This window comes from Brugia malayi, assembly GCF_000002995.4.
Source record: "Brugia malayi strain FR3 genome assembly, contig: Bm_v4_ChrX_scaffold_001, whole genome shotgun sequence".
In the NCBI taxonomy this organism is placed as follows: Eukaryota; Metazoa; Nematoda; class Chromadorea; order Rhabditida; family Onchocercidae; genus Brugia; species Brugia malayi.
In genome coordinates, this window is record NW_025062479.1 from 1,401,360 (window position 1) to 1,424,359 (window position 23,000).

At 26.0% G+C, this 23,000-nt stretch overlaps 2 protein-coding genes across 3 annotated transcripts in view; one reads left to right on the forward strand and one right to left on the reverse strand.

Moving 5' to 3' along the window:
• Window positions 1–16,673, forward strand: part of Bma-che-3 (dynein heavy chain isotype 1B, putative) — a gene marked incomplete at both ends in the record, with an annotated part of 28,222 nt that extends 11,549 nt beyond the window's left edge. Inside the window, 41 exons of one of the 2 annotated variants that reach the window (XM_043073228.1) lie at window positions 37–219; window positions 371–516; window positions 753–987; window positions 1,427–1,576; window positions 1,771–1,939; window positions 3,163–3,256; window positions 3,541–3,596; window positions 3,837–3,956; window positions 4,133–4,218; window positions 4,393–4,539; window positions 4,675–4,897; window positions 5,219–5,361; window positions 5,621–5,812; window positions 5,977–6,114; window positions 6,330–6,437; window positions 6,565–6,731; window positions 6,867–6,990; window positions 7,938–8,059; window positions 8,373–8,517; window positions 8,725–8,823; window positions 8,989–9,141; window positions 9,380–9,568; window positions 9,715–9,817; window positions 10,169–10,332; window positions 10,504–10,623; window positions 10,967–11,101; window positions 11,211–11,354; window positions 11,704–11,853; window positions 11,998–12,105; window positions 12,245–12,449; window positions 12,523–12,635; window positions 13,021–13,197; window positions 13,382–13,642; window positions 14,123–14,207; window positions 14,596–14,780; window positions 14,930–15,096; window positions 15,425–15,581; window positions 15,680–15,787; window positions 15,898–16,097; window positions 16,221–16,416; window positions 16,515–16,673. In XM_043073228.1, coding sequence (XP_042929162.1) covers window positions 37–219; window positions 371–516; window positions 753–987; window positions 1,427–1,576; window positions 1,771–1,939; window positions 3,163–3,256; window positions 3,541–3,596; window positions 3,837–3,956; window positions 4,133–4,218; window positions 4,393–4,539; window positions 4,675–4,897; window positions 5,219–5,361; window positions 5,621–5,812; window positions 5,977–6,114; window positions 6,330–6,437; window positions 6,565–6,731; window positions 6,867–6,990; window positions 7,938–8,059; window positions 8,373–8,517; window positions 8,725–8,823; window positions 8,989–9,141; window positions 9,380–9,568; window positions 9,715–9,817; window positions 10,169–10,332; window positions 10,504–10,623; window positions 10,967–11,101; window positions 11,211–11,354; window positions 11,704–11,853; window positions 11,998–12,105; window positions 12,245–12,449; window positions 12,523–12,635; window positions 13,021–13,197; window positions 13,382–13,642; window positions 14,123–14,207; window positions 14,596–14,780; window positions 14,930–15,096; window positions 15,425–15,581; window positions 15,680–15,787; window positions 15,898–16,097; window positions 16,221–16,416; window positions 16,515–16,673 — 6,126 coding nt within the window. The remainder of the gene's footprint in view (window positions 1–36; window positions 220–370; window positions 517–752; window positions 988–1,426; window positions 1,577–1,770; window positions 1,940–3,162; window positions 3,257–3,540; window positions 3,597–3,836; window positions 3,957–4,132; window positions 4,219–4,392; window positions 4,540–4,674; window positions 4,898–5,218; window positions 5,362–5,620; window positions 5,813–5,976; window positions 6,115–6,329; window positions 6,438–6,564; window positions 6,732–6,866; window positions 6,991–7,937; window positions 8,060–8,372; window positions 8,518–8,724; window positions 8,824–8,988; window positions 9,142–9,379; window positions 9,569–9,714; window positions 9,818–10,168; window positions 10,333–10,503; window positions 10,624–10,966; window positions 11,102–11,210; window positions 11,355–11,703; window positions 11,854–11,997; window positions 12,106–12,244; window positions 12,450–12,522; window positions 12,636–13,020; window positions 13,198–13,381; window positions 13,643–14,122; window positions 14,208–14,595; window positions 14,781–14,929; window positions 15,097–15,424; window positions 15,582–15,679; window positions 15,788–15,897; window positions 16,098–16,220; window positions 16,417–16,514) is intronic. The other variant, XM_043073229.1, reaches the window with a different exon arrangement.
• A 1,393-nt stretch (window positions 16,674–18,066) lies between these two features.
• Bm5300 (Uncharacterized protein) lies at window positions 18,067–22,157 on the reverse strand (the record flags this gene model as incomplete). The annotated part of the gene is made up of 5 exons (XM_043073230.1): window positions 18,067–18,131; window positions 18,754–18,861; window positions 18,985–19,161; window positions 21,668–21,770; window positions 21,873–22,157. 5 exons carry the CDS (start codon window positions 22,155–22,157, stop codon window positions 18,067–18,069), a joined length of 738 nt encoding a protein of 245 aa, XP_042929164.1.
• Window positions 22,158–23,000: the final 843 nt, after the last annotated feature.

Consider the following 23,000-nt stretch of genomic DNA (forward strand, 5'->3'; position numbering starts at 1 on the left):
ATAGAAACATGTATAATTTATTCATTAGCTTCTTAGGTTGTGTTCAATGAAGTAAACTTGCCGGATAAGCAAAATCCCGGAAATGTTTACTACGACAAACGAACAAAATCATTGTTAGCTTATACAGATGAAATGAATATGACAAATAACAGTGATCAATTATTAAATATGGATCGTCCCTATATTTTAACTGCTAATGCTCAAGCTAATCGTGATATTGTAAGTGAATATTTTTATTCAACAAAATTTAAGTTATAAAAATTTAAAAAAAAAAAATTTTCCAAATCTCAAATTGCTTAATTGTTTACATTTATCTATAACATATGACAAAATGTTTAGATTATGATTATTAAAAATTTTGAATTTGAAGATTTCATCATGGCTAAATAATCGTAACAGACAATCTTTTATAATATACGGTCCAGATGGTAGTGGAAAAGAATGTTTGTTACGATACTGTTTGGCATTGGATCCAAATAGTCAATTAATGGTACTTCATTGTAATGCTCAAACAGGGTAGGTGAATTTCTCTCATTTATTCATATTTTTTAATGATTTATTTTCATCTTTTCTTTTTTTTTGGAACAATTTCATAATTTATAGTATGAAAAAAAGAGAAAGAAAAGAACAAAAAAACATTTACAGAAAATAATTTGCTTATTTTATAATATCAAATGGGAATTTTTTTAAAATTTGAAATGGAATTTTATAAATTTTTTTTTTCTTTTTTTCATATATTTAACAAATTTCAGATCTCAACAAGTACTCGATTTATTACAGCAGTACTGTGTACAAATTAGCAGTGCATCTGGAAGAGTGCTTAAACCTAAAGAGAAGCAAAATTTGGTCTTTTATATAAAATCAATTAATGTTGTAAAGCCGGACAAATGGGGTACTTGTGAAATAATCGCTTTTCTACAACAACTTCTCACATATAAAGGATATTATAATGAAAAATTAGAGTGGATTTCTTTGGAAAATATTCAAGTATGTTTCCAAAAAAAGTTGTATTATTGAAAAAGAAAAAAAAAGCAAGAAAAAGTTTGTGCTTTTCTTGAGATTTTGTTTTGGACAACTTTAAATAGATTTTTTAATTATTTAAATTAGTTTATTAAATATTTTAAAATAAAAAAAAAAATCTCTTTGTATAGCTAAATGCTTTTCTAATGATTGTGTATGATCTTACAATGGTTATCCATAGTTATAGAATGAAAACTATGAATTGACAAAATTAAAATCCATGTGATTCATATTAATTTTAATACGTCACTTATCAAGTTCAATTGTTAATATTAAAATAGTACTCCTAATTACTGAAATGACAAAAGAATATTTAATTAATCATTAACACTGCAATTTGTCCACAGACATTGTTTTAAATTAGAACTTGAAATGAAGGCTTATTTAATCGAAGCGTTATTTTCAGTTAGTATTATCGATAACGTTGGCTAATGACGAAAGTCATTGTCTTCTACCACCACGTTTCATTTCTTTACTTAGAATCTGTACAATTGAATATCCAACAAAGGAAGAGCTTATAACCATCTATTCTTCATATCTAACATTTTTGTTAAAAGTAAACTTCATTAAGTATCATTATTTTATCTTGTCTTTCATCTTTTTTTTTTTTTCAATTAATTACATTGCAAGCAAAGGATTGCAGTTATGATGATTTTTTTTTTTTTTTTTTTTTATGAATTAAATAATAATCGAAAGATAATTGATTTTATATAATTTTATATGAAATTTTTCTCATTAAAAATATTTCAGGATTCAGCTGAACCATTAAGGTATCGATTAAATGATTTAGCAAGTATTATGGTGCATTTGTTTAATGACATACGAAATTCATTCAAGTCAACCGATAAAACACATTATGTGTTCACGCTAAAAGATTTATCAAATTGGGTATTTTCTCTTACAAGATACGATATTACTGGTATTTTTTCACATTTTGTTTCACACTGATAATGTGAATATGATAATATGAGTGCCAGTAAATGAAATGAGGTCTGATTCAAGTAGATTAGAGAGCCGAATAGTTGTTGCTTTGTAGAGAAGACGATGTTTGATCAATTTTTATTTTATTGAGATAAAAATTATCGTTGATTGCAATTGCTAAACAATATCAGAAAGTGTGAGGAATTAGTTTTATTCAGAGAACTTAACCTCAATAAAGATTATAACTCTTATGTAGTAAGCTTTAACTCATAACAGTGATTTATAATCCCGCAAAGGAGGTCAAAAGAGCTAAACGAAGTGCTATTAACCTTTTCAATTTCTAATATAATTTACAATTAGTAAGGAAGCAACAAACAATAAAAGAGGTCAACTAAATAAAAGGAACTGATAATTGTAAACAATCTAATTAGGGACAAATTCCAATGCATTTTCGTTCCTAACAAACAATGCAGATAAGCTTAGCTTGTATGGGAAATGAGTATTAAATTAATGATTTCAATGAATAATTTTTAGTCCGATGGGATTTCGTATGATTTTATTTCTTTTTTTTTATTTTGGTATTTAGTGTAATTTTATTATTTATTATAATTCACTTTTTCTGTTATAATCTGCTTGTTTTTTGCATTTTGTTATATAAATAGTATAAGTTTATTATATATATAGGGGTTATTATTTTATATTAAGTGGAAAAGATTTCAACTTCTAGAAATTCTCATATTCTAGCAAGTAGTTGGGTAAAATTTTGTTGTTAAACAAGAATTAACTGTTATTTGGTAATTTAATCATCAGTAACGATTCTTTTGCATTATCGTTGACAGTAAGTGTCATTATAACTAATAGAATTAGTTTTTCCTATAATTATAAATGCTACAAAAAATATTAGATGACAGTATCGATATATGAAAATTTAACATATCGAAAATTTTAATATATAGATTTTAATAATATATATAGATAATATATATAGATTTTGAAAATTTTAATATATATATAGACAGTGTCGAAAATTTAATATAGATGAAATATGAAAATTTAACGCTATTAGCCGGTATCATTGTTTTTGGATCTTTCAACTTCTTTATTTTTTGTTTTATCTAATTGCTCACTGCATGTGATAATCTTTGTTCTTTTGAAAATGATAAAATAGTGATTACATAATCATGAAAAGTAAACAAATATAAATTATCTTTATATAATCAGGTACTAATGCTGGTGAAAAATTTTTGTGCTCAATGTTATATGAATGTCGACGAATTTTCAAAGATCGTTTGGTGAATGATGAACATAAACAAAGGTAAATACTTTTTTTTTTTTCTTGAGGAAATTCAAAATAATCAGATAATATTACTTCAAATAGTTAGGTAAGTAGTACAATAGGTATTTCTCAGTAAGAAATATTATGAAGGTAATCTATATGGGAGAGAATATTTATATGAAAGTTTTGTTGTATCTTTGTCATTTTTGCAAATTATTTGCAGTTTGCATGTTATTAAGGTTAGAGTAAAGTTTTTATGTTATTGAAGTATAATTAATGTTGAATGAAAAATGTTTGACAATAAATCTATGTTAATTTTATAGATTCGAAGATATTATTAGGAATAATTTATCGTCAGCTACAGTACACAGTGATGAAGGTGAAATTTATCTTTAATTTTTCGAATTCTTGAAATTATTTGAAAATTAGTCTTTGGTTTTGGTAGTTAGCTTCTTTTTTTTTTTTTTTTTTTTAATTTGAAAGTATAATTTTTTATATTTTTAAAGTAAAATTACTTCTTTATTTGTGCAATAAACTATACAAACAATAAACAAATTATACGAAATGCTCAAACATAATTTCTCGATTCGATAATAGAGAGAAGAATTTATCTTTTTAGATAACTTATACGTATCAGCTCGAGGAGCTCTCGCAATAACCATGTTGAAAGGTACACCATTATCGATGGTACCACGTAAAGAGTACGCTAAACTTTTACAACAAGCAGTTAATCGATACGGTATATTTCATATTATCATATATGTTCTCATCTTATCACATTTGTTGAAAATCATTATGCGCTACTGATGACTGATAGCTACAGTACTTTACTGAAATTACAAGTTATACTAATTATTTAAAACAGCTTGTTAAGTATTACTTATATTTTCAATCCTTAATTGTGTTGATTTTCAGAATTCGAAATTGCAAATTTTAAAATGCCAATTTTTGATGAATTTGTCAAATTATGCTCTCAAATTGATCGAGTAATCACAACACCCGATATGTTTCATTTTCATTCTTCAATTTCTTTGCATAACCAAAGCTTGAATTTAAGCGTTTTTTTTTTTTTTTTTTTTTTTTTTCAGAAAAAAATTTCATATAAATTATAAATTCATTTTTTTTTTGACGATAAGATAGTGCATCTAATTGTTAACTGATTTTCTGAATTTTCAGGTGGTTCATTATTGTTAGCTGGAAGAGCTGGCATGGGAAGACGTGAAGCTGCATCGCTTGTTGCAAATATGCATCAAATGCCTGTGTTCTCGCCAAAGTTGACATCATCTTATGGAATCAAACAGTTTAGAAATGATTTGAAAACGGTATGTAATTTCAGTTCATGTGAAATAAACATACTTTATTCTGTCTCGTCCTATCTTTAATCGATTGATACCTGATTTGAGCGATTATCACATTCATAATCTAAGTTACCTTTAGGAATTTCAAACATTTTGCAGGTTATCCAGGATGTAGCAATAAATGGAAAACATATTGTTTACATTATTGAAGATTATCAGCTACTGCATGATGCATTTCTGCAATCAATAAATTCATTATTATCATCTGGTGATATTCCTGGAATATTTACTACTCAGGAATTTGATAGCTTTTTGGTAAGCTTACGTGAACAAGCTTCGCAAGATGCATTCCAGGGTGACTTGTATTCTTATTTTGTTATGAGTAAGTTTTCCTGTTTTTCTTTTCTTTCTTATTATTATCCTTTATTTTTGTTTACTTATTTTTTTTGCTAAATTTTAGATTTTTGAGGGACAACGATGTATTATTATCGACGAAAATTTAGTGAATAAGAAATAAAAATAATTTTATTGATTGTCAACAACATATGCAGGTGTAATAACACGTACTTCATCTTGAAATTACTCTTCTAGACGTTAAAACCAATTAGATCAAGTCAAAAAAAAAGTTTCTTGAAGTGATTATTATCGTTAATAGGTAGTGTATTTAGGAATCTTTTTTTTTTTTTTTTTTTTTTTTTTTTAGAAGTAAAAGCAAACTTGCATATTATTCTTATTTTAAATGTTGATGACACTAATTTTTCACTAAAATGCTCATCAAATCCATCGTTATATAAAGAATGTTCAATCATTTGGAATGAAACATGGAATAAAAATGCTTTGTCACAGGTTATTTATAATTAAAGTTTCTTAAATATATTGGCCAAAATTTTGGGAAAATTTTGAGTGCCATTCATTAATGATTTTTTAATGAATTACGTTTGGTTTATCATAAGCAATTAGTTTGGAAAGATATTTTTATCTTATGAATACTTAATTAAACTTATTATTTGATTACCAATAACTGACTACCAGAAAACTTTCTAGGAATTTTCTGAAAAAAAAAATCGAAAAATTTAATTGCATTGCTGATTATGAATTATTCCAGTTATCGGAATTAATTTTATCACGGCACAACATCAAAGCAGCAAATGACATACTAATTGCTTTTGGACAAATTTATCATCAGTGTCCATCGGAAATAGCACCACCAGCAAAATATATTCGATTTATCGAAAACTATGCTTGTATTTTGAATAAAAAACGAACTGCTATTGAAACACGATCTAACAGACTAAAAGTTTTGAATTTTTGTATTTTTAAGACTAAACGAAATCAAAATGTAATAATATTGGTTTGGAATTATATTTCATTTTTAAATTTTGTACAAAAAGTAAACTAAACAAAATTGCATTTCTTTTCTACACCTACCGTATTACTGTTATTCTTATTATTATTTTCCAGGCCGGAATCGGTAAATTAACGGAAGCTCGAGAGTCTGTTTCCAATATGCAAAAAAAAGCTGCTAAAAAAAGTAAATTATTGGCTGAAAAACAAAGTGACGCAGATATGGCACTGAAAGCAATATCACAAAGCATGACGGTTTATTTAGAATTTGTTTAGAACATTCAGTTCTGCCTGTATAAAATAAATAACTCAATTTTGTTTTTTATAATTTTTAAAATCTTATTTTTAATAAAGTTAGTCCAAAAATTTTTAACAAATTTAGTCCAATATTACTTAAGTCTCCTAAAGTTTTGTTTTGTTTTGTTTTATTTTTCATTTCGGGTGCTTTTACTAAATTTAATATTTTTAAGAATGCAAATTATCAACGATCTGATATGGAGCAGCTTAAATTGGCTACAGCGAAAGAAAATGAAAGGATTGAGAAACAGAAAAGTTTAATTGATGAACAATTACGTGAGGTATTCATTTTTTTTGCAGAAGAAAAACTGCTTTATCTTTAGTTTTGACTGAGAAAATTTATTTTGCTCAGCTAAATAAATTAATAACAGGTAATGAAGTATATCAAGAATAGGTTGCGTTTTTCAGGTAGAACCTATATTACGTGAAGCACGTGAAGCAGTTGGTTCTATTAAATCGGAAAGCTTATCTGAAATCCGAAGTTTACGAGCTCCACCGGAAGCAATCCGAGATATTTTACAAGCTGTATTATTATTTATGGGTATTTTTGACACATCCTGGGAAGCTATGAGAAAGTAAATAATTCGTTTTTCTTTATTTTTTAAACTAAAATTGCTTAAATTACTTTTTATTGATTGTTTGAGTCGCTTTTAATTGGACATTTCTCAACATTTCTCAAGTTTTGTCAATTAATTCCACCTTAATTATAGGTTTTTGGCCAGAAATGGAGTGAAAGATGAAATAATTAATTTTGATGCTCGAAGAATTTCACCTGATGTCAACAAAAGAGTTACCGCTCTTATAAAAAGCAAGCAATCATCATTTGATCCAAAGGTTGGTTATTGTTGACATTTTAGTAATTTTCTTTTTTTTTTTTTACAATATGATAGGTTAAACAATATGTTAGTTAAAGTAAGATTTGGCTAATTCATTAAAACTATCCCTAACTTTATAAATTAAGTTTATTATATATTGTAGTTCAAAATTCAAAAAATTTCTCTTATTCATTTTTTACTTATAGCAATGAGTATATATTAAACAAAAAAGGGAAATTTTTGTTCTTGTATTCTATGAAAATTTTTTGTGGAATTTTTTTTCTTTTCTCTCTTGTCGTAAAAGGTTTATCTGGTTAATATTTGTATAATTGCAATACATTAGGAAGATTAAAAAACCTTTATTTTTTAATAAACCGAGCAATAAAAAAGAGAACTCATAATCCTTTTGTTTATTAGAACTGAATTTATATGAGTGAGGATTAGGCGTGTCCAACATAGAAATCATGTATGTGAAGAATTGGAGGTGTTTACAAATAAGAGATTAAAATCACATGTGTGAAGAATTTGAAGTGTTACAAAGAGATTAAAATGAAAGCTAATTTCAATTTTATATAAAATTCATAAGTAATAAATCTTAAGAAGCCAAATTTATGAAGAGATGATTTTTGAAACCGTAAGATTGTTTACAATTTAAAAAGGAGCGATGATTTATGATATTATGAAATTGGTTAGAAGTTTTCACGACATCTCTAAACAAATTAAACAAGTTTAAGAAATTATTCATTCTTCTTTATAACGTTAACATTAATAGCAAGATGGATGTGTAAAAAAATTCCAAAAAAACAAATTAATTATTTAAGCTATTTAAGTTGATAAATTAAATGAAACTTTTATTCATTTTTGGTTTTTTGAAAAATGCTAATGTAAAGATTATTTATTTTATTATAAGCTAATTGTGATTGTTGTTTTATTTATTATCATGATTCTGATGAATATTATTCACAGAATGCAAAACGTGCATCAGCAGCAGCTGCACCATTAGCTGCATGGGTTCGAGCAAATTTAGATTATTCGACAATTTTGGAGCGTGTTACTCCATTGCAAAAAGAGAAAAATGATTTGATTAAGTAAGTTAGCATTTTTTTTTTTAAAGGTACAATCATTCAGGAAATGCATTTGCATGAAGTATAAATTTGATTAGTGATTTAATGTTATAACTAATAATTTTTTTTTTTAAAAAAAATTACTAATAATCCAACAAGAAATACGTGAAAAAAAAAGTGAAACTGTTGATATGTAACGAATTTCTTTGATTTTTGATGATTTTTTGACTTTTGATAATTTTTAATTTAACAATAAATTGTGGAAAATATTTGGCATTTTTTTTGTTGAAGAGGAATTAGAATGAAATGAATTTGAAAACTTATAAAATAACTGTAGGAATTTAAATGAAGCCGAGAAGCAAATGGAAAAATTATCGAAAGGTTTAGAAACAGTCGATGAACGAGTTGCTGAATTGAAGCACAATTTCGAAATGCATATGAAGGAAGCAACACAAATAAAAATTAATTTAGATAAACAGCAAGTAAGCTTGTCTGATTTTTTTTTTTTTTTTTGAAAAGCCATTTATAGACAAACAAATGAGATGCAATGAACTAAGAAATAAAACTAATTTAGCAGAAACTATCAATATTTTGGTTTTGGGTTTGGCGGCGAATGTTAAATCATCATTATAAGGCGCATTTCACTGAATATTTGCGCTTTTTCATCATTTTTAAATTTGGAATTGCAGGAAACGATTAATGTTGCTGGTACTCTTATAGATCGACTTAGTGGCGAATATGAGAGATGGCAAGAGCAAATTGGCAATTTACAAAATGAACTTGATTGTGTAATTCTTTTTCTTGAGTTTTTTTTTTTTTCTTTTAAAGGTTCACTTTTAAATCTAATTGACATTTTTTTTTTCTTTTCTTTTTTTAAATCTAATTTAACCTAAAAGACTGGTTTTGTATTTTGTGCTCGAAGTTTGGAAAACAACTTTTGCTTTTCTTTGCAGCTGGAAAAAGGTTCTCTTTTATCTGCTGCTTTTGTAACATTTCTCGGTTCAGAATCAGAGCAAGTTCGAAATGAAATTTTGAACAAATGGAAGGGACTTCTCAATTTGAACAATTTCAGTACACTTGAATTTTGTGTTATGGAAACCGAGAAGGTATGTTATTTATTGGTGAAATTTTAAGTTGCATTTTTCTCGACATAACTCTCATTCAAAAAAAGCAACATTAGTTGTTAATACTTAGTTTATTTAAATGAGATGCAATTTCAATGGAAAAAAAGAAAAGCGCAAAATGATGATTTAGTATACAAGAATTGTCTCGACATTAATATTTTGTTAGTATTTGCTTCACTATTGTAATTCATTTTATTTTATTTTCCATGGTTTGTTTTAGTTGAATTGGAGTAATAGAGGACTTCCAACTGATGCACTTTCACAGGAGAATGCTATGATCTTATTTAATACTACGGAAATACCACTAATCATCGATCCTAGCGGACGTGCATCCTCATTTCTTATGAAACATTTGAAAGATAAACAAGTGGAAAAAGTAAATGCAAATGATTCTAACTTCCTTATTCAGGTAGTATACATTTTGTTTATTGACAAATCAAAAATGAAAAAAGAAGTTGAATGTTGGTTAATTGTTAAGGAAATAAAATTGTCTCTTGAAATAAATTTCTTAATCTGACAAGTGTATTTATTTTCATCTTTATAATATTAGTTTAGGTTGAACTTGCTGTTCGTTTTGGCAAATTGTTGCTTATCGATGATGTAAATAAAATTGAACCTACTCTCATGAATATTCTTCGAAAAGATTTTTCAAGTCAAGGTTCAGTTTTGTTACAAATTTTTAAACGTATTGAAAAAGACAAATGAAGCTTGTTGAAAAAAAATATATGAGATGAAGTTTTTAGAAATCTTCGGATATTTGAAGTGTTAGTAGCTAAGATTTTTTTTTTTTTCTTAGTAAAGTTTTTTTTTTTTTTTTTTTTACAGCAAAGATCTACTAAGATTACTTACTTCCACAATAAAAATGTGTTTTGAGAAAGTTAGGTGATAGTAGATAATGGAGTAATACACCTTCGTTTATTAAGCTTCAGGTGGTAAAAATCTAAAATGAAAAAAATTAAAATTAAAATTTTCCACGCAGTCAAGAATAGAATTTTTTCTTTGTTTTTAGGACCACGACGTATTGTTCAAATTGGTGAAAAAGCTGTTGATTATAATGATAATTTTCGATTGTATATCTGTTCTAAGAATAATTTATTGCAATTGGATCAAGCATCTAAGGCAGCTGTTACTTTAATATGTTTCAGTATCACACAAACTGGTCTTGCATCTCAGGTTTATGTTCAACACTTTTTTTTTTTTTGAAAAAATATCAATTTATTTTTTGTGAAAAAAATAAATTCAAATACTTCATTATCATCTGAAAGTTAGTCATCCTAATGAAATTTGATTCTATTTGTACAACTATTCTGTGATTCTTTTATATATGTTAGCTAATTCACTTAGATGCTCGGATTGGCAATACAAATCGAAAAACCGGCTTTGGAAACACGTTTGAATGAATTGACTGGTGATGTGGAACAAATGAAAATTAAACTTGATGATATTGAACAATCACTTTTGCAAGTAAATTATTAAAAATTATTGAACAAAATTAGCAAAAACAAATTAAAAATTCATATTTAATTAATTTATTTGGTTGCTTTTTCTCTGAATACACATATGGATGCCTATTTTCATGTATAATTTTTGCATTGGAAAAGTAGCCTTTATCGTAGATCATGACACTGTGAACAGTTAATTATATTTCTAAAATAATATTTATAACATTAATCTGTCATATATAGTTCAAATACCACATTAGTTTACCTTTAATCATTGCATCATAGCATTTTATTTCGTTTTATTTTGCAAACATATTTTTAAAAAAGAAATTTTTTTTTCTTTGGATTTGACTATTATATTTAAGACATTGGCTTCATCCGAAGGAAGTTTATTGGATAATACGGATTTATTGGATTCTTTAAATAAAAGCAAAGAAAATGCAGAAACGATTGCAGCATCACTAGCTGAAGCTGATAAATTGCAAAAACAATTTGTTAAAGTTTGTCGCATCTGTTGCATTTCTTTCAAAAATAAGAATTATTCTAATTTCAGTTCTTAATTAATTGAAATATGTAATGTTTATTGGAGTATTATTCTTTTTCTTTCAGGAAAAAGATATATATCGACCGTTAGCAGAAGCTACAAGTAATTTATATTTTATTATTCAGGATTTACACAAACAAGATCCTATGTATAACTTCAACCTTAATACTGTAATAAACCTATACAATCGTACATTCAGCAAAATTAAAGTAAGTTTTTGCTATAGAAAAAATGAACAAAAAAAAAAAAAAATTTATTGGAATTTTTTAAACCAATAAAATGATTAACTGATAAGAATGAATAGTAGATAATATGAACTGATTACCAGATGCACTGAAGTAAAATGATTGGACACAATGAACTTATCCAGATGCATAAAACTACAACTGCTTTATCAATTATATCAACTCATATTTGTTAGACTATAAAACAATGAAATTTTGATTCTGTTTCGTTTGTATTCATTATTATGCATTTCAAAATCTAATAGTAAAAATTTAGTAAATTGAAAACATAAAAATTCGTAAATTTTACATTGATGTTAAGTTGACATTTTAGGAAAGTACAGTGGGACGAATGGAAAAATTACGACGATTACTGCAACACACAGTCTATGAATATGTATCACGCGCACTTTTCAAAAAAGATCGTTTAATGTTTTCAATGCGATTTATTCATGGAATACAACCATCTCTTTTTGCGCAAAATGTTAATATTTCATTTTAATATGAATTTAATTTTGTTTAAGTGAATTAAACTAATTGATATTGTATTGATAACTCTTTCAAAAATTCATCATCATATCAGTTGTTTAGCAGTTAATGAGGTCAAACTAAGATTTTTCTTTTTCAGGAATGGGAATTATTTACTGGTTTAATTGTTGATGATACCACCGCTTATTCCGTAGAAGAGATTGGCTGGATCAGTAGTGAACGAAAAGCAAATGTTGCTAAATTGCAGGTTGATTTAAAGTAACTTTTTTAGAAGTTTAAATTACTATAATGAAGATTATGTCAAATACATAAATTTATAATTATTAAATGAGTTAAAATTTTTTCTAATAGAACTATGAATTTTGAAATTTTAGAAAATTTTGCAGAAATATTTGCCGACATTATTTAACAATCTTCGCTTTACGGATCAAGCATTGTGGAGTGAATTTGCTCGCACGATAAACTGCGAAACAGCATTTCCACCTGCTATCGATGCAGTTTTAACAGCATTTCAGAAATTACTTGTTATTCAGGCTATTCGACCAGAGAGACTTTATTCAACTATGATTAGCTTTGTTACTAATATATTAGGTCTGGTATTAATCCATTTGTATGCTAATTATCTGGATTTAGCATTGCCAAAATTTTTTAGCTGGAATTTCAGGAATTCCATCAATCAATCCATCACCACTAGATTTGAAGTCGATCTATAAGTCAGAAAGCAATGAAAATGAGCCGATCATGATATTGATTAGTCCCGGTGCAGATCCTTCACAAGTATTCTTGATATATTCTAAATTTTTGTCTTAAAAATACAGCGAAAAAAAAGTTGCAATGCTATTAGTTAAATTTCAACCATTTTTGTGGCCGAAAATTGAAATCTATTTCACTGTTGTCTTTGTACTATATACAAAAATTTTTACTAAGCTAGTATGTAATCAATCATCGAGCTAAATTTCTGTGATACAATGACTTCAATATTTTTTACGGCTGAACTTTGAATTTTAAAGTAAAGTCAAAATAAATTAATATGTTAGAATTTTCTATAATCTTTGTGTAATTTTAGTACTTCATAATGAATTTCAAATTCGAGTAATAGCAGCTTATTTTTTTTTTTTTGGTAAATGGTAATAAATTTACGCTGAAGAAGTTACTATTGAAGGAACTGGAAGAATTAGCTCGAAAACAAATATCAAGTGCGAAATTCTATCAAATTTCGATGGGTCAAGGACAACGACAAGCTGCTCTTGAAGCAATTCGAACATGTGCGACAAATGGTGGTTGGGTATGCTTGAAAAATTTACATCTTGCCATCAATGATTTAGCGGCAATCGAAAAGGTATCAAATAAAATTTATAATTTTATAAATTTGTAACAACTGAAAAAATTTTAACCTATTAGCATATTATGTTTTTTTTTTTTTCCTTTTTTACTTTCACCAAATTTCAAAAATCAATTTGTTTTTTCATCCTCAAGAAAAACAAGAAAAAAATTAATAAATTGTTACAATAAGTTAATTTCAGGAATTTTTAGCATCAAAACATGATCCTAATTTTCGTCTATGGTTAACATCTGAATCAAATGAACATTTTTCACCGCAGCTACTGCAAACTTCATTGAAAATTGTTTACGAAGCACCACCTGGAATTAAGAATAATATGAAAAGGATTTATGCTCAATGGCAACAATCTGAGCTCAATTTTAGTGCTTTTTGTTTGCAAAGTTTATTTATGTTAGCTTGGTTACATGCACTTCTACAGGAGCGACAAATGTTCATACCTGAGGTATGGTTTTCCATCGGAATTCGTGAAGTTTTGTTAAAATTGTAATAAAAATGAAGAACTTTTTCTCTTTTTTTCTTTTATTCAAAAAAAAAAAAAATTGACTGAAAGAGTGCTTCATCTGTTAGATAATTAGAAAATATCTGCTTTTTTTCAATTTTGTTAAGCCATTAAATAATGTTTGTAACAGGTGTAATTAAGTTGTAATAGCTAATTTTTTTTGGCTAAATTTAAACTAAATTTATTGCAATTTTTATCTGCACAGTATCAAAAAATATAGAATGATGAATTATTATTTATTTTCCAAGTTTATAATTAAGATTTCTTGCATTAAGAACTGATTGTATGTTAATTACTAGATTCATTAAAGATGAGTGAGAATGAATTTCTATTTAAATTTTATTTCAGTCATATTATGACAGCAAAACAATAGACAGCATGTTGATCAGCGGTTAACTTCCATAAACGAAATAACGATTTTAGGCTTGGTCGAAATTTTATGAATTTAGTAACAGCGATCTACGAGTAGCCAAGAAGTTTGTTGAAGAAGTTACAAAAGATGACAAAGGTGTAAAATTTTTTTTTTTGATTCCAGTTTTTTGAACGATTTGGTAATGCTTGAAAATATATGTGACTTTAATCGTCATTAGAGTTAGCCTATTTTCTAAAGAATAACACTAATAACACCTATCAAAACCTTTAGCAAAATCATTAAGTAATGAGGTAATTATTCAGGTTATTTGGGTGGGGGGGGGGGTAGTCAAGTATTTGAAATGTTTTTTTTTTCTCAATAGATTTATTGATTGATTTTATGATTTGCTTTATGGAAGTCACTATATTTTGTTACTTTCTAGTTTTATTCGGAAGAAATCATAGTAACATATCAAATCATCGAATAATTATGATTTTAAATCAGTTATTTTTCCTACATTTCAAAATAAAATTTACCTTTTCAGCTGCTAATTGGCAATTATTACGTGGTCTTATACAAACAGTTGCGTATGGCGGACGTATTGACAATGATTTTGATATGAATGTTTTAGTTGTTTATTTGAAACGCTATTTCAATTCATCCATTATTGGCATGAATGCTTCTGAAATTGCTCATAACATTACTGTCCCATTTTCAACCAATATTATGGTATATTTTTCAGTATATTACATCTATAGTAGAGTGATTTTTTAAATATTTCTCCAATAACTTTCGAAATTGTTCTTTTTTCACTTTTAATTAATAGAATTTACAATAAGGAGCCAAAAGAAAGGAATTTATTATGGCTTAATTAACAGGATTATATTAACATCATTAATACAAATATACCTGAGGGAGACAATCCGGCATTATTTGGTTTATCCTCAAATATAAGTACTGCGCGTGAAATGGCGGAAATGAATAAAACAATTCTGCAAATACGTAGCATGCAAATTTCTGTGGCTACCGAAGTTACATTTGAGAGGTGTTATTTCTTGTTTTAATAGCAATGCTCAACCAATTGTTTATAACAAATATATTGGTCAAGCGAGAAAAAAAAAAACATGTTACTTTTTTTTTCTGAATGATTTCGAAAAATGTTTGTTAAATGATTTATCAACAATTCTGATCACTTTAAATGGCATTCATGAATACATAATGAATGTAATTTAAACGATCAAATGAGCTAGCAATTATCGGATGTAAGATGAAAATTGCATGGATATAATACATAGTGTTATGACAATTTTGAGCAAATTAGCAATGCAAATTAATGATATGAAATGAATTAAAATAAAGTGAAAGTTTTTCAGGAATGTATGGAATAAAGCTTTGAATCCAATTATAACACTTTGGAAGCAGCTCAATTCTCAATCAACATTACACTCCATGAATGTACCATTGATACAACATACTGATGATCTCATTCTCGAAATTATTTCTCTGGAATATGTTCATGCAATAACATTGGTACACATTATATGTAATAATTTTTGATATATTGAAAAAAGAGAAATAAACTTGAATTTTAATAATATGCAATGAAATTGAAATGTAAAAATTTTTAGGTTCAAAAAGTGCATAAATACCTTGGTGCAATAAGTAAATGTTTACGTGGCATACAATTATTCACATCAGAAATTGCTAATGGTGCACGAGCATTAATGATGCATCAAGTTTACTTTTCGTTTTTATAAAAAAAACAAAGAGTTTTATTTATTATTGATGTATTCGTCAATAAAATCTTCCTTAGGACACTTTTCATTTTGTTTACATTTATTTATAGACACCAGAAGAGTGGCAAGAAGCATGGAGAGGTCCATCGGATCCAGCTCAATATTTATCACTTTTAATACATAAAGCTAAATCAATCGAACAATTATCACATATCAATGATAGCTATAAAATATTAGCTAATCCAATCAAACTTGGCAATATTTTTCGACCTACTGCATTCTTTAATGCTTTACGGCAATTAACTGCAAGGTTGTGCTAAATAATTATTTTTAAATTGAATTTAATTTTGAATTCGAAATTTTTACTTCTTAACACGACAGTTTCAAATTTATTCTTCCTACTTGTGATTTAACAAAGTATACTTAGTTTCAGGAAAAAACATATATCTATGGATGAATTAAAATTAGGTACTGCATGGAATGGTGCATTTCTGAAGAATGAAAATGTAATGGAAATATCCGGAATTCACATTCAGGGAGCTTTATTTGAAGATCATATCGTTGAAATAAAACAGACATCACCAACTGTTGCAACAGCTCCAAATCTTTACATTGCTTGGATATCTGCGGTAAGTATGAAGCGATGCAAAAGCAACATTCAAATGAGTGAAAATGAAGGAACAAGTTTTTTTTTTTCTGGAAATGTAGATTTGAAAAATATTTTCAGGATGCTTCGGATGTGTATGAAAAAGATAAATCAATATTTGTACCACTTTACGCAACACCTGAACGAAATCAGTTAATTGCTAAAGTTCAAATGCCATGTACTAAAAATCCGGACAAATGGATTATTGCTTCAGTTGCATTATTTTTATCAAATCAATAGTAAATTTGATTGTAATAAAATTTAATTTCATTTTTCTTTCTGTAGAAAATCTCATATTTTGAAAAATAATGTTTTATAAAAGAGAAAATAAACAGATTTGTAAAGATTTATTGTAGTATCTGTTTATGGATTTAAATATAATGATAATAAATAATTTATTCAGTGAAAAAATTTTTTGTAATTAAGAATGTTTTATATACAGAGCAAAACATAAAGGCAATTTTGGTCAGTGATCAACTTCAACAGTTCAAAGATCCTAATTTTGGTCCTTTCAATAAACAGACACAGCATGACACACTTTTTTTGTTTTTTATTTTGTTTTGTTTTGTTCTTTTCTGTCTTAGCAATCGCTAAAAACATGCTCAAATAGCTGTCGCTCTACACATTGCTGAAATTTTACCATTTTCATCAAATATTTCATAAATTGAATTATATTGTTTGAAAAAAGATAGGAAATAAGATAAACATGTGTTTAATATGTGAAAATAAATAAATATTAGATTACAATTAATTAAAATGATACATAGAAATGATGATCATTCCGGAACTATGACTAATCAATAATTGCTAAATGAAATAATGATATATTATCAATAATTGACATTAAGAAACAATGAAATTATATTGAAATTGTCAGCATCATACTGATCAATTATTATATTTTTGATACTGTTCCAGAAGCATCAAATGAATATATATTTTAAAATATAGAGCTTAAATTGTTTACAACAATATAACCAAAAAATGAATGAATGCATATGTGTATGTATGTATATAGCTATTATGATAACTGTATTAAGTTAGAAAAAGACTGTGATATGTTAAAATTATCAAATAAATCTCTGATAATTTTTAAATATGAATGAGAAAATAAAAAAAATGAAATGTGGTAAGTTTAAAAAAAAAAAAGGAAAAAACAAAAATTTGGTTAAATGTTTGATTACATTGCTATGTGAAATCAATTTTATATGAATTGGAGAAGAATATATTATATCATTTAATGCTTAATGATTTGTGAATTATTCATCAGAGATTTTCATTTTAATTATTTCAACAAAAACGAGAAAAAAAAGTTATCGTTGAAAAAATGAGTGAAAATATGTTATTATTAGTGATTATAAAAAAAAAAAAAAAAAAGGTACAATCATTTATTCGATCAATTTTAATCTAAATGAATGTTGATACAATTTAAATTACACTATTTAAATTAACTACAAATTAAAGTAAACAATTTTAACATAACTTTTCATCAATTATTACAAGTTACAATAATTTTTTTATTTTTTTGAAATGAAAAAAATAATGCCTTTAATCATTAATAATGGTTGGACGAATAAATATGAATGAGAAAAGAATCGAATGCAAGTAATAAATAATGTGTAATAGATGAATTTTAGCGATTTCCACGAAGAAGTTCGTAAGTCTCTGCTCCAAGTGCTTTTCGAAAGTGATCTTCTACTGAAAAAGGAAAAAGGAATTTAATTATTGAAATTTCATATAGATATATTTTATTACTCAAAATTCGTTACTTATACTTGATTATTTCATCAGAAAAAAAAATTAGCTGAAAGTCATAACAGAGTTTTAAAAAAATAATAGAAAGATAATAAGTGATAAAATATTTAAGCTCTCTTTAACAATCCTTTACTGGTTTATCAACCTTGATCAGTGATAGTAGGTGGAATAATATCAGTCAATTTCATTGCAATAATAATAATATTTAACTTTTTCTTACCATTAAATTATATTAAATATCTATATTAAAGATATTCCATAATCCAATTTTTAATTTTAAAATGCACGTTCCATGCATTTTATGAAAGACAAAAAAGATAAATTAGAAGAAATAAAAAAAAATAAAATAATTTCTTTTTTCAAATAGTAAAAAGCATTTGTTGTTTATTTTTCTGTTAAAAGAATTATGACATTTGTTTAGAATAATCAAATGATATTGCATACAGATAAAATCACTATTTTTTAATTGCAGTAACAAAAAATTTTTTCATTTTACTTTGGTTTTCTCAGATTTGCTTTATTTAAATTTTCCTAATTTGAATGAAAAAAAACCTCAATTGCTCACTTTCAATTCCGGAATTATTCACAACAATTTGTTGTGGTGAGCTTACGCTACATGATAGAGTGCTTCGTAAACCGGTTGTTTGATTGCTTTTACGGTGTAGTAGTGATCCTGAAAATTTAGATATATCTAATGTGGCTAATTGTGCACATATTTGTAATTTTTGTTAATGATTAAAATAAATTGTTGAATGGATTACATATGGATCATAATTTATACAGATTAAATTATCACCGGAAATTTTTTTGTCAACATCAGTTTGAACCGGTGGTGTGTAATGAACATAATTTGTTTGCCGTCTTGGCCATTTACCACTAAGCGATCGCCGGAAATGTTCCGAAACATCTGGTTCAGGAGTGGGTCGTGATGTTACTGAGGAAGCTGATCGACGCATATCAACATTACGTCGTACTAAAAATACAATAAGAATTTTTAGAAATTACAGCAAAGTTGAAATTTTAACAATAATCATTCATAATTGTTGAATATTTTCAGATTAATAAAAAAATAATAAAATGAAGGTACATTTTAGTGGACAAATTAAAAATTTTTCCTGTTTTTTTCAAATTTTAATATTGAAATTTTTTGATATTCCAAATAAATTTATTACTAATGATAATATTTTCATTTCATTCAAGCAAACAAAATGGCTTAAAGATAAAAAAATAGCAAAAAAAAACGTCAGAAACTCTTGTTCAATTAATTTTGTTTTAATATCTCATTTACTTATTTTTTTTTTTTTTTTGCTTTTTGTTTTTTTTGTTTTTCCCATATGTTAACAAAATTTTCGCTTCTGCTAACATTTTAAACTACGGAAATATTTATGTACATAAAATATACAAAAGAAAAAAGCTATGCATGAAAAGATTTTTTTAAAAAATCCATATTTTTTACTGAGAAATGAATTTGAAATATTTCGAGAATTCACATTTCTCTACTAAGTTTTCATTATTTTATAAGTAATCTATAAAAAGTTAGATTATGCAAAAATATGATAATATATTGGCAGTAAATGTTCAATGTTGTTTTGTTATATTGATATGTTAGTTATTTCTGATATCAAAGTATAGCTATCATTTTTTCATTCGTTAATTTAAAAAAAAAATTTTTTTTTTTTTTGGATTATTCAGTGAAAGTGTTAAATTGAAGTCGTAATTTCTTTTTCCTTTTCTTTTTCACTTGTTTCTTCTCTTTCTTTTTTGAAAAGAAAACGTTTGAAAAAAAAAAAGCTAACTGAAAGAAAATTTTCATAACTTTTTTTTGTATTATGTAAAAAATTACTTGATGCCATTTTTTCTTTTTCTTTTTTTTTCTTTTTTTTTTTAAATTGGAAAATCAAAAAATTGGAAAAGAATGCGATCGGCATCATCGACAATACCAATCACCATTATCATCTACCACGATCATCTGATGTTTCAGCAAAATTTTTTTGTTTTTCGTTTTTTCTTTTTTTTGTTTCATAAAAGAATATTCCGACATTCCTTCTTACACTTAATACCAGTTGTCATCGATACCAATCAAAGTTTTCATATGCAAAAATATTTTTGTCAACTTGTAAAATCTGAGAGACAAAAAAAAGCAAAAAGCAAAAAGAAACAAAGTAAAGTTTCAGTGTAAAATATATTTGTAACTTAAAATATTGCAATAATATTCTATTATTCATTTATTGATTGATCCAGTTTATCTGATCTTAGCTATGATTGATTCATTTAATCATTTCAATTTCCTTTTAGATGCTTCTTTATCCATTTCATACTATCTTTTATCAATTATCATTTACATAATGATTATAAAAAGTATCAGCCATATATTCCAAAAAAATTTTTTTTTCTTTTTTTGACTGAATGAAATTGTGTAATGAAAGTAATGTTTAATATTTTTCACCTTATCTTGCTCTAAATTGTAATTTGGTCAGCATGTGAGAAAATTTTAGTAACCGGAAATGATCTATTATTGCATAATACATTCGGAAACAATTCACGGACCCTGTGGTTTTTATATGAATAATTAAAACAAGCAATGCTTGCATTATAAGGTTAAAAAAAAAGGACAAAAAAAAAATAAATAAATGATTTGGAACGATAGATAATGTTATATAATGCCTTTCATTCATTAATATAAGAGGATTTTTTTTTCTCTCCTCTATTAATTAATTACTTTTTTTTTTAAAAAAAAAAAAAATTACTATGGAGGAGATAATAGGAGAAAAAATGCAAAAGAATGTGATAAGAGGATAATATAAAGTGGGAAAAAAGGGAGAAAGGGGTATGTATGAAGGATAAACTTAATGAAAGGAAATTTTTGTTAAAAAAAGGCGATTATTTGTCTCATGAAACATAATTATTTATAACAGAGGTATTTTTCGATTCTCTAATAAATTTCTTTTTTCGTTATTTTAAAAATTTGAGTGGCAAAAGTTTAGCAAAAAGATGCATTAAAAAATAAAATTTGTCAAAGTATGCTTATCGGATGGAAAAAAAGAGAAAACAGAAATAAGCTATTTCCATAAATTCATCTGTTCACCTATCTATAATGATAATGATGATAATAATTAATAATAGTGATAATAATAATAACAATACCAATGATAATAATAATTAATAATAGTAACAATTATCAAAAATTTTTTTCTTCTTTGAATATAAAATAATTTTTTCTTTCTTTTGTTTTCTTTTTAAGGATGCAATAAATTCATGAAAAAAAAAAAAAAGTACTTGCAAAAATTTTGCACTAATGGTAATTTGATAATAAAACAAAAATTTTTCCTTTTCGCTACAATATTTGCATCTATCAATTAATTAATTGATTTCATTGAGAAAAAAAAAAGCAATTGTTGATGTTAAATTTAGAATTTTAATTCTCATCTTTTTATCCTCTCTTCAATTCTCTCTCTCTCTTTCTAAAAAATAAAATATACCATAACCATTTCGTATAACGGTTGGCCGAGGTTGTGATTTCAAAATGGATGAGCATGATGGTAAACAGCGCATTTCACGTTTTTTAAGCGATAAATCCAATGGCTAAAATTAATACTTTTCCTTTTTTTTTTTAATTTCGTAAAATCTCAACAATTTTTTTTTAATTTTTTAAAGAAATGAAATTTTAAAAGTTTATATATTAACCTTATCATATTGCTCTTCTTCATCATCATCATCAAGGTGTACATCACGTGCTACATCGGTAATTCCAACAACATCAATATCCGCATCACATGGTATGCTATTTATGTTTATCGTATGATATGGTGGTGGTGGCACAATGGATGATGAAGTAACAGTGCTAGTTACTGGTGGTGATATAATTGTTGATGGTATATAAGATGGTGATATACGAACAGGTATTGTTAGATTACCTAACGGTAGATTAATTGATAATGTCGGTGGTTGGGTCATTGGACAACTGTACATTGCATTTGGTAATTTAAACTATTCCTTTCTTTTCTTTTTCTTTTTTTTTTTCGTTTCTAACAAATTCCTAAAAGCAAAAAAAAAAGTTTTTTTAGAAAAGAAATTTTTTTAATTTAAAATATTATTTCATTAGTAATGCACATTCAAAGCTATTTTAGAAGTTTTTAAACTCTAATTTCAATAATATTTTCAGACATCAGATATTGTTATATTCATGCAAAAATGTCTTTACAAAATGCTTGGTATAGAGTGATTGTATAATAATGAATGCTTTTCTTCGTATTGTTATAATCTTTCTTTCTTCTTTTTTTTTTTTTTTACAGAAAAAAAAAAAAAAACAGAAAATTTTCAAATTGTAGAAATCAAAATGAATTTTTCACATTTACTTACATCTAATATAACTATTATTTATGGAAAAAAGATAAAAAAATAAAAATAAAGAAGCAATGCTTGTATTGATGAAATGATCATATCAACTATTTTGTGCTTTTGTGTATAATTTATATACGATTGAAGTTAAATTTCCAAATTTTGTTATACGAATGATCCATTTCTATCAATAACAAAAGTATTTGCTGAAATATAGTGTTGCAAAAAAAGAAAAAAAAAAAAAAAAATGGAAATGATAGTAGCAATAGAAATGGAAGTATGTAAGTGATTTTTGTCAATGAAATCATTCTATTAAATTGATTTGATTATAATATATCAGTAATGAATGAATAAAGATAAAGTAGTAAGTTTAATGATTAAATTAAATAAAATAATTGACAGTAAACTATAGTCAGTCGCAAAAACAGAAAAAGCATCAAGTAAATAAGTTTTTGATGGTTATATAGTTTACTT